At 41.1% G+C, this 12,186-nt stretch overlaps 1 protein-coding gene across 1 annotated transcript; it reads right to left on the bottom strand.

Moving 5' to 3' along the window:
* Nucleotides 1–2,185: 2,185 nt before the first annotated feature.
* On the bottom strand, nucleotides 2,186–7,416 carry LOC111243325 (UPAR/Ly6 domain-containing protein crok). Its single transcript, XM_022788689.2, has 3 exons — nucleotides 6,992–7,416; nucleotides 3,868–4,050; nucleotides 2,186–2,752 (listed from the first exon to the last, which is right to left on the bottom strand). Exons 1-3 carry the CDS (start codon nucleotides 7,044–7,046, stop codon nucleotides 2,529–2,531), a joined length of 462 nt encoding a protein of 153 aa, XP_022644424.1. The 5' UTR covers nucleotides 7,047–7,416; the 3' UTR covers nucleotides 2,186–2,528.
* Nucleotides 7,417–12,186: the final 4,770 nt, after the last annotated feature.

Genomic DNA, 12,186 nt, shown 5'->3' with positions numbered 1-12,186 from the left:
AACAAAATTTATTCTTTTGTCGAACATTTTTGGAAAATTTTGGACAACGGACATTTAAAATTACAAATTTTTACAGTGTGAAATACGTGAGCCACGTATGAGATAACGATACCTCGACATAAGAGCCTGTACTACGAGAGCGAATATTTCTCCTTGTTACCACACGTTACTCATCTTATTTATGATGTACTCTATACTATACTTATAAAAATGTATTACGCCATTTAAAAAACATTGCCTTAACTTGGTCCTCTTTTGAGATTTTATAAACTCGATGTATATATATATATATATAAAATCAGGGTCGCTTAACTTGTCTATATGTATGTTTTGTAATTGTACAACAATAATCTGTCCCAGCAGTTCTATGGGTCACTCTGTCTGGGTCTAGGTCGCTCTGATCGATCTGCTCAGTTATTGTTATTATCATTGTCAAGAAACTAACAGTGCTAATATTTTAATAATAGGCGTTTTCCGTTTAGGAACTAAACGGAAACATTCGATATGATCGCAACGCTATCAAGCACCTCAAACGAGCAAAATCAGTTTAATCGGTACTTTTTCTAGCTCTTCTATGCTGTATAACGAATTGATCTCTATACCTCCAACTACATTATGCCAGCAACGTATGACGTAATCGTAGCAAGGACCGTATAAGTGTCTTTTCATAAAAACTATGATAGATAGGAACTCTGTGGCTCAGTTGGGAAGACTAACTGTGATAGTGGTCACACCGAGGATTTTCAACGAAATCTCAGGACATCAGTGTGCTTGAATTCTGATTCTGAAGACATATCACTAGGATTTTGTTGAACCGATTGTTGCAGCAGAGTAGCGTGAAAAGTCTGGGACAAATACTGATGCGGCGCTCACGGTCGCTCATGACTTGGGCAATGTGAAAACTACCGATTTAAAGCATATTTTGCAACGAGAATTTCACGTATACTTAAACTGTTCGGCCGGACGTAAGAAATAGATCGAAAAACTCGCTTAATCCTGATGCTGAAATTTATATCTGCTGGTTGGGTAGACATGCGGGGATTGGATGTGTATGGACATCTATACGTTCGGACACGGTTGTTACAGAGGCCATGTCATCGGCACACTTCCGGAGCATTCTATAAAAAAAAATCGTTGATTTTAGAATCATAGTTTCCTATCGTGTTAATGATTTTTCGATAGGTGTAATTCAACTGAAGTTATGGTAACGAACGCAAATGGTCGCGTTCTTCTTCAAATAATCGATTTCTCAGATTAAACAAATTTCGTAACTTTGTTTAACTAAAAAGATTCATTAGGTGGAAATAAGGAAAGCTTAGCACTGACATATACGTGCAGCACATATAACACTTTAGTTTGAGTAGAAGTGTGGATCATGAAACTTTACTTTTCAAACAATAAAAAATACATATAAAAATAACTTATTATATGTCGATACGACTTGAAAAGTATGTACTGTTATGCATGATGTAACGTTATGTAATGTAACAACAAAATTGTTATAGCAATCTAGATGATGATTATATCCTCAAGTAAACGTACGCTCACGGCGAGTTCCAGATCTCACTAGGTTGGAGTCAAGTTCTTTCCCTCAAAAAAGTGTGCAAACTTTACGAATAAGTTATTAAAGGTCATCCGAACAACTTTTTGCGACTAAAAAGCGATACTGAAAGAGCTGTTCGTTCCAATTTAGCGTGTTGGCTTACGACAAGCTGGCGTATGCAAGCCATAGTTCCGATCCGACCGAGTGCTTATCTGCTTAAGTTGCTCAGAATAGGGCTCGATCAAATTCGGTCAGCTTGTATCAGTGGTGTGGCAATGCGCTTGTCAGACGGACCCTAAGAATCCACTATCTCAGGCTGATCTTTTCACAGATACGGATGACAGACAGAATTTCAATAGCATTCTGATCTCAGGAGAAGTATGACCACGTTGTACTGGCACTCATGCTTAATCTTAGGCCATGTCCCGCGAACACGTTGTCCCGTTAGTCCAGCCGCGAAGCAAACCTTCGAAAGGTGCCATTTCATCGTATGTTGAGAGAATCCCATCATTAGCATCCCAGATATACGACTAGCGGTTAGTATGCGTTACAACTCACATCAAATTGAATCAATTTAATTTTCTATATGTACAATAAATAAATAAATAAATAAATAAACTTTCTCAAATAAAAACACAGATATTCATGAAATAAGACGTTCCCTGTTCATGTGCTCACGAAAGTTGGGTTTGATTTCCGAAATTTTGACAGTCTGAATTGCATAGCAGAATGCATAATATTGGCATCCTAAATATTCTTATTTGTTGGTTAATGTTTAGTTTACTGACAACCTCAAACCTTTCTAACGGCAACTCTTGGTTCGTGGAGCTGCATTGTCAAATCACTTAAAGATCTTCACCACAATAGCGGCCTACGCATATGTATGTATATATATAGCACAGTATTACACAATCCTAAGTATTGGTTATACATATGCTCCATGCACAGTATTATAGCTAGCTATCTATGGGAGCTAACATGCTATCTACATCGGCTGAATCGCCAACCACAGCAGCGGTAGTAGACATAAGGAAAATAGTATTCGAGCGGTGCTCATGAGTGTAGGAGATCCATTGCATCCATCTTCAGCACAGTAACACTCCTCCCAATAAACTCCTTGGAGATCGTAACCCCAATCGCAGCCCCAGTTGATGCCGCGCTCAGAAACTTGTGCGCAGCGTCGTTCTACGCTTCTCCATCGACCGTCCCCTGAAATATTTAACCGATTAAAGGTTGTTTATCGTATTCTATACTAAAACAAATACGCTAACGACCATATAACTTCGGCTGTAAATGAAGAACTTTATATCGAATAAATGCAACTGCTACTCCGCTTTATTTTAAGAGTAGTATGTATTTTCCTATCTGCGTCCGTCTCCTTCGTTAGTGATTTCCAGACTTCTTCCGTGCGACCAATAAATGCGTTTTTTATTGGCGTGAACTTTTCACGACAAACGCTCTTCGGTTAATTAATGGATAAATTGCTTTTTTAAAACTTAGTAACATACAGAGGCTTCAGCTGCATCTGAAGGTACCCCTCGGAGCACTATTTAAATAAGGTATAATTGGTGCAAAAGAGGAAACTCAAAGGGACAATACTGCAACTGCTTCCCGGTTACAAATCAAGGAAACGTACCTATCTCGTTAAATGAACGCGAACTTAGAAAGCATACTGAATAAAAACAACGATGAAAAGAAAGGCTATTAGTTTCGTAGCTCTTTCCCAACCGTGATATGAGGCGCAAGAAGAAGAGAAATTTGATTATCGGGCAGTGAAAAAGACCAGGGTGGGTTACTGGCCTTTCTTCGCTTCTGCCGCCTCTCAGGGTGTCTTGTTCTTCCAACCATGTCTTGTGGCCCTATCAGGTGCCCGCGACCAACGGATACGAACTACCTTGACGTTGAAAAACGGTCTCGAAAGGCGTGGCATTGAAAAGGTGTAAATGCGTATATCCGTTTGAGCCCCAATCGCAATGGAGAATCGCTGGCTTACTTAAATCGCTTACTCAATCGGTCCGCAAATGAAAAGGGCAAGGGCAACGTATCAAAGTCTGCCAGCAAAGAAAGACGCCTTAAATCTCATCTTCGGTAAGGAGTTAGAGCGGTCCCTGACTTGAATGGGCCTCTGAAGGAGACACCCGTAAAGAAAGTAGAACAAAAATAAAATGGTGTTATAGGCGAGTGTGTAAATTATCATCAAAAAAAAAAAGAGGCGTTTGGCCATTTTGCGGCAAAACTTGTTCGAAAAAAGTGACTCTATAGCAGTTTTGGTGCATAAATAGTACAATATAGAGACAGTGTTCAGAATATGAGCAATAACTTACAAATAAATCCACGAGGACTTTGCTGTAGTCGTTTATAACAGAACGTGCCAAGTGCAACGGCTTGCTCTCCAAGACAGTCAACAGGTGTGTTCTTTGACGTATCGAAATACCGGTAAGCTCCGCAAAGATCTTTACCCTTGGGATCCTCGCTTGTTGAACACTGGTAGCATTTGATCGCCGAAGCTAAAACATACGACAAGAACGATATCATGGACTTAGACGCGCTGATTAATCATATATTAGTACTGGACTTAGTTTAAGGACAAAGCAAAATAGAGTCGTGAAGGCCTATATGTTTTTTTTTCTGTTTGCATAGCAGCGAAAAGCGTGATTCAAATTATATAGCATTAATTTTTTTCACAAATCTGCTTGCTGATTGTATATTGCATTGAACGTTTTCCATAGAAAACAAGCCATAACACCTAGTCAACAAACACTTTTTGCTACCTTATAAGCCGGTAAAACGCTGAACGAATTAAAACCCCTAAAATGTTTGAGAACCAAATTAGTTAATTTGATTGGCTTCAGTGTCTCATGTCTGGCAATGGGAGATGACTCTTTCATATGGCCAACTAGACCTAGTCAACGGGAAATTTTTTTTTTTTTTTTTTAAATATTTAGAACAATGACGTTCAGCGCAAAGATTTTCCGGAATGTAATCAGGTTCTTTCTCATTTTGCTTATACACACGTAGATATATGCCACGACGTTTCTGACGTGCTTACTGACCCAGCCCATGCACTATATGAGACTTTTTTTTACCACTCTCTGATCCCCGCCATCATTAGCAGAAGATCCCAGCGGAACAGAGCCCACACCCATCGAACATTTTTGGAGCAGCTACTAAAATATATCGCGCAGTGCAAGTCGGGGAAGGTTAGGGGGAGAATGGTGAGGGCGTGGAACATTGATCACATCCGCGGCTGATTGTCTGCCTATTAGGTAGGAAAAGGTGGTTTACTTACAAATGCAAGATCCAAATCAGTTCCGTCATCTTTTTCCGAACTCGCTTGAGATTCACCCGCTGACCAGCTGCTGGCTTCCTGATACCCTAGTCTGATCCGCTAGCTTATTACCCAGGCCATTCGTGGACGGCACTTGCATCGTTATTAGAGGTTATTTTCTAAAAGCCTGATGACATCTCTCCCATGACCGTCCTATAATTTTTTTTGGCGCGTAGTCCTTTTGATGCCTATGGCAATTCTGGCGATTCGCGGGGCAAATCTTGCTGAGTTTAGACAATAATGCTAATACACATACCGCCCGCATAGCCAATTTAATTAGTAGCGGTCGTCAGGGCACCTGTTGCGCTATTACCATTAATTAAGCCCGACTAGTAGTTAGTCGTTAGCCAATATAAGTAGTGCCGGTACCAAAAAAGTGGTTTGGTCCTCTGGTATTTTGCCCGGTCTCCTGGGCCCCTCTGACTCTCGTGAATTTTAGCAGGCTATCTGCTGATCATAGCCATGACAACGATTGCCGGCCATAAACCAACGTACTTGATCACTCTTCGGGTCTGCTCATCACTGTTCGATTACCTTCCGGTGGTCTGCTTTATTTGTCAGAAAGATACAGCTGAGTGTTAGAGAAACAGGCACTGATGTGTACTGTCCCAATCGCTTTGTCCCACCCTACACCCATATAGCCTTATAACTACACAGGAATTAATCCCGTTAGGATAGAACCTACACGCGCTAAAGATGACGTCTCAGCTCAGGCAGGACACGGGCGGACCTGCCGCATGATGTAAAGAATATGCACATATGGTGAAAACGAAGATAAAGCACATTTGTGTGGAAGAAGATAAATGACTGGCCGAGTTGTGCGTGCTCGTGAGATGTCCAAGTTCGACTAGGTATATCAGGTCAGTAGGGTGATATCATGAAGTATATAATGTACACATGATAAAAACGCTACGGGAGCCATAATTTGACAGATAACTTGCTACGAGAGAAGAAACAGATCTATGAAAAAATGCTAACCATTTTTCTATAACATCTGATCACCCTATATGGTAGGGGGAAGGGGATACGATCTGTTGAGACCGAAGTAAATTGTCGCTTTTGTGTCATCGGGTTAGAAATGCGTGCCGTGACTTTAGGTGAAGGAATTCTAGCAGCCCATCGGGTATGCCTACAAAGAAAAGCGACATATTTCGAATAATCGAAGTATTCTATATGGATCGAGAAACCTTCGGCCTCAGCACTGTATTGGTATATCTACATGCAGCGTTCTACGTCTGTGACCTCTTTCGCTACCCATTCACCACTTGTTATATATGTTTATATAGTACTGGTGCGTTGAGTTACGAGTACTTGCAAAAAGAAATGAAATAGCTTCCTGGTTATTGGGAGTCCATAAAGTACACATTTTTAAGCGAATACTAAGATTCGTTTCTAACCTCAGTCGTGCAACTGCCCAGCTATTTATAGCCCTTGAACTTTGATAACTGTACATTAAGCAAATAAATTTAGCTGACGAGAATTGCCAATACGTGCATTGAGTTATGCACAAGTCTCCGCTAGGCGCCGTATTTTCAACTTGATGTTTCAAGAATCAGAAGACAGAAGAGCTCGTTCTGCATGTTGTACTACCTAGCAGGTGACATTCCCCCCAAACCATTAAATAGCGCAAACACTTGCCGAACTACAGTCTCGTTGTCTCTATGAAAGGTATCTTGTGCATGGAACGAAACATTTTACAGCCATTACTTTTTTCGAACGTTTCAACAGGCTCATACTGGCAACGTATTTCAACAATTTATAACTCTACAGATGAATTCGAACCATAAACTAATAAGAGATAGCTCTTATTAATGATTATATCAGGGTTAATAATACCAGCAGGATAGCCCTATATGAAATATCTCTGATCGGATGCAAATGTTTTCTTTTGCATCCGAATTTCATCATCGATCGCACGTGCTCGCAACAAAACAAGCGCCGTCAATTTCATTGCGCCGCTGTCAGATGAGTTTTATCCACGTGAATTTTATGAACTGAGCCATTCGATCCTACATTAAGCAACAGTGGCTCAATTATTTTCGGTGGGGTTCGAAATCCTGTTGAGAAGCTGCGAATGCGTTCAAACAGAAAGGGGGATACGTTCGTATGATCCAACTTACCAATTGGTAGCAACGATACGACTAACAGGGGGGCGGTTGGAGCATAATACTGCATTATTCCACGATGTTATTTTTGTTTTATGCGTTTGCAGAACACAGGGTATCACCGATGTAAATCTTCTCGATACACTGAAAGTCAATGAAGATCAGTCCGACTACGTCATCGTCTGTTGGACGTCTGTCAGTCACTCGCTGTCTGGAATAGGAGAATTTCTTATAGAACGTTCCTAATACTCGCTGTTTCAGTGCGGCTGCATCGGGGCCGATTTATCTGAGGCGCTCTCACTTGTTCTGTTCTGTGATTATACACTATCGCTGTGATGTTGTTCCCAGAGACGCACTACTGGCTTGTGACACTCAGCGTTGCTAGGGGCGACCAGATCGGCGAGGGCGACAAAGACAGCGGACATCATCGCCCAGCTACCCAAACGTCGCTTGAACACACGGACGTTCTATCTTACTGACCGAAAAAGCGTCGGGCTGCTAGGAACAGCTCTTGACGCTGGCGCCTTCAGCTTCGGCTTTGATGAGAGAACGAAAAAGTTTAGCATAATAGTGCTGCGTTAGATGGCTGACTTACAACAACGAGCGGCGAAACGTTGTGAAGCGCTCAGAAACAGGAAAAGATATCATAATTAATGGTAGTTTTAGTTACTTGTAGCACAGAGTTGAGTTCTATAGTAAGTACGTCGCGTATTGAACTAAAACAGACAAAGTTATACAATTAAAGTCGATTAGTAATAATATAAGGTCATTCCGTAAACTAGTTCCAGTAGCTATGTTTGTTGACATCATCCGACAGGTAAAAATGCCTAAAGCCAATGTTACAGGTGAGGGTCGTCAACGATATACATATAAAAATATACATATATATAAAATCGACACTCACAACCCTAGCGAAGGGTGTTTCTCGAAACTCCTTTTTATTCTTCAGTCAAGACATCATCCAGGTATTTACTCCAATTAAAACAAAAAGATACTCAATTTGAGCGTGAAATCACACGTTAGCACTATGTATGCTACGAATACCATTTACATTCGACGTACCACCCTTTGGAGTTCGAACTTCAGAGTAAATTTTTCAACAACAATTCTTTAGAAGGAATAAAAAAGGCTTCCAGCCGTATTAGTACTTTATTCAAAATTGTTTCGAATAATTTATATTAAATTGCCTGCCTGCCCTCCTGCCTGCGACCTGTATGCGGCCCAGTTAAATTGCCCTAAGTTTGATAGAAAGATTCTATTCTTATCACAGTCTTTGTGCCTTCGTATTATGGAATAACACTATCTCCAACTTGGATTTAAACTGCCGGCACCATCGTGTAATCGAAAGCGACGAGTGGACAACAAATCTCCGGAGACGTTCTATCGACTCGAGGTATTTTTCCTCATGTTCGCTCGACTTTACATGATAGTTCGCAGTTCCGATGGATTGCGCTGCTAACGCACCACATCGACTTTATCCTTTGGCCGTAGGATGTTGATGCCGCCGTGATCTCACCAGCTGGCCAGCCTTCCGTTTACGTCTGTTGGCCCCCAGCTCGGACGGTGGCAACTTTTATAGATTTAGTAGCAGCGAGAACGGGGACGATGGCGATAGCAACGCGATCCACGAAAGGATAGAATAAAAAAGAGAGATGCAGCTGGTGGTACATCTCGCTTACCTGTCGCCGATAACGGCATGAACACTCCTGAGAGTATTCGTCGGCTGCCGATTGTACCTGCTACCAAGAGACCCCGTTCTCGACTACGACTTCTCTGTTTTCTATTGAACTAGGTACATTTTTTCTTAAAAAAGAGAGAGTGATGGCTGGACCGCCAAACACTGGCACGTTGCATTTTAGAAGGAATAGAAGTTAGCAGAAGCGGAAGAGAACGGCCAGCGAAACGGCGATAATTACCCATTTACAGATAGGAAGGCATCTGTCCTCCTAAACGGGTTCAGGAGTAAAAGGGTATCATAAAGCAGCTATAGCCTGTAAAGTAAAAGGGCTGATAAGCGTAAACTGTAGCGGGGGTAGGATGGGGCTAGAAGAAGGCAGTGTAGCGGGCGTAAGCTTCAAGCTGAGATTGAATTTTGTGGAGCTGTCTTTGGATTCCGGTAGCACAAATCATGACGCCGGTGGTTTCACCATCTAAAGGGAAGTAACAACTACGCCGGTTGCATTAGGAGCCGAGCAATTGAGCCACGTAATCGTCCTTCTATTTGTAGCTTTTGCGGCTTCTGCCGTCACTACTGACAGACTAAAGGGGGAGGTTTTGCAAGTGCACTCATATATCGTAAGTCTGCTCATTCCGCTTGACTTTGCCATTTTTTCCATCCTCCCCTTTCTGGCCGCTCACTGAAGTTCTGGACACGAGGAAGAAAAAGTACAAGATGAGCATTTTAGAACAAGAACAGCTCCAGCGAACGGTAGATGACAAATATTGAAAATAGTAGCATAGGACGCCGGATACAGTCGAAGCAAAACGGGCACAAGATTGCGCAGAGGGACACAATAAAAGCAGATGCAATAAAAAAAAAAAAGGCAATTGGTGAATAGTGGGAGATACCTCCTGAAATGGTTTACTCTGTTTTTCACTCGGTATAAGTAGAAGGTCCAGCCTTCCCTCTTCTTACCACCCGAAGCGTTCTATCCTATCCGTTCAATGCCCCCCTCTCTCTACAATTACACAGACATGTAGTCAAATCCCATTAAGCCAACAGCAGCTATTAGAAGAAACGGACAAGAAAAAAGGGCAGGTAAGCAGAAAAGGGTAAGCGTCAAGGAAAACACCCTATCGACGTCGATGCGGGACGGCTGTTTGTTGTGAAACGAATCTGAATAAAGAATAGAAATTGCTTACGATACGTTGCAATTGGAAGCGATGTCATGACTTTCCTAATTTTCTTTCCGCGCTCAAATTCAAGGAAAAAAGCAGACGAGTGTATCAACGACTTCGGCATTAAAGACAGCGACGATACCATTAACACTACAATGAGAAAAAGAGGCAAAAACAGGTCCTGAGGTTGCAGGATGAAGGGCTAAAAAAGCATTGATCTTTTGCGTAGTTTTGTTGCCGCTTGCGACAATCGGAACTCTCGACAAGGAGAAAGAGCAAAGGGTGCTTTGTAATCTTCTGTCTTCCGCATTTTCCCATGCGACTTACTCGATTAACTGTAGCAGCTAGAAGAATTAGTATCGAGGGTAAAGTGAATTAATGGTTCTGCTGCAGCATCTTTCTTTCATGCAGTGGGACTTGGTTCGAGGCTTTTCTAGGCTACTAGCTATCTCGATTGATTGATTCCCGCCCTTGCTTATCTCCACCGGACTTCATTATTCTGGGTGTGGCTATAGGCAAAATGCCTGCCGCTCATCGCTGTCGCGTTTGGAGCAGGTAGAAGTGAGTCGGACGGAACGCGGTCGACCTCAACAGACCGTGTCGCTATTGAGCACTCACGCATATTGTATAACTGTAATACTTACGCTTTAGTGACTCACATCGTCGTGGAAGTACTAACCTTTCCGAGTGGATCAGTCACCCCTGTGTCGAAAAGGGATACAGACAATGTTCGATGTGGTGATCCTTCTATCGACAGTTGTTATCGACTAAATTGAAACAAATTTTTCGCCAGCTTGAAAAAGGTATTATATGGATTCTGATAAGCTTTGCAGCCCCACGATAATGATTATTATTTGGGCAGACAATGATACAGGTGTGGGGCCGTGCATTTTTAACCAATTTCCACCTAAAGGAAGAACGATTCCAATTTTAAAAGAATCCTATATCCTAGAGTTCATAAAAGGAGGGTGATCGCAGTAAACGTTGCTGGCAAGCGGCAAAGTTCCTTTGCTGTGAGACAGTTTGAGGCAGGTACCCGTAATAAGAGTATTACGTCATAAAGTAGAAAAATGTTTGCTTACCAAAAAAACAAGCCTTAAAAAACGGTTGATTCAAGACGGCTGTAAAATCGAACAATACAATCTTGTTAAAATGTTTTAAACTATTTAACGATTAAAATTAGCAAAAGGTCGTTAGTTGAAAATATCCACGCATACATTGCCTAACGAATCTCTGCGATTAACATATCAGAAGAGTATCAAAAGTGTCTATGTAATTTTTTTTCCGGTTAAGCAAGTCTCTTGCGATTTTTTTTAATATACAAATACAATAAAAAATGAGCAACTTTGTTTTGACTCTTTATTTTCTAGAAAGTGTGCGTGCCGAGTACATAGGTAGGTATGTTGCCTATTAGGAAGCATAATCAATATAATCTCTTCAAAAAAATATATATAGAAAAAGCGAAATGGTCTTCTGATAATATACACATAGATATAATGAAGACTATTGCGAATCGTTGGCTGTATTTTTTTTTTGTCAAATGGGAGATTTCCAATCCAGCATTCGGACGGATTGCTAAATCGTACACATATTATTTGCACTGTTCTAGTTATATACGACCTTTACAAATCGATGTCTAATGCTTGATGCCCCCCTTTACACTGTGTGAGTTCTATGTTTCACAAGGTCTGAGCACATATACCAGTTTGACTTTGTCATTGTCTTATGACAACGAGAAGAAGTCCGACAATGGACGCTATAGATGGAATGATAGTAGAAGGTAAACGACGATCGTTATGTTGAAAAGGTCAAAGAAAATAGTGGAAAAGGTGTTATTTGCTCGATATGCTCTGCCAAAATGGCTGCCTTAATGAAGGTAGCTAGGAATCCAGTTAAAAACAAATTCCCTTTACTGATTCGTGTTCCGACATACCAGAGACCTGTCACCCAACTATTTAGGACAAACCGAGCATTTTTTTCTCTATGTTTGAGCTGAGATTGCCGCTCCAAACTCGCGTCTCAGTAGTGTAGATTTATTATCCGCTAAATCACTCTCGGTTATGGGGGTTGGATAGTATTATTTCGAACGGATCATACGTTTGTGTGTCGTAAATTTTAGAAAACGAAATGGATGCTCCCGTTGTAATTTTTTTGCCGAGGATCTTTACCGATGACGAATTGTAAATAGGTGTTGCCTAGTAAAAATTAGTGTTAAAATTATCTCGATACAATCCAACGATAATAACACAAGGATGTCCAATAAAATAATTATAGGAACAAAACATTTTCAATTGAATTAGCTGCCTTTTCATAACAGTCGTAAATGCATTGCATGTATATTAGAAGAATTGGACTTTCGTATGGATCCCTAT

This window comes from Varroa destructor, unplaced genomic scaffold, assembly GCF_002443255.2.
Source record: "Varroa destructor unplaced genomic scaffold, Vdes_3.0 BEIS01000001.1, whole genome shotgun sequence".
NCBI classification, from domain to species: Eukaryota; Metazoa; Arthropoda; class Arachnida; order Mesostigmata; family Varroidae; genus Varroa; species Varroa destructor.
This window is presented reverse-complemented; position numbering and strand designations above follow the sequence as displayed.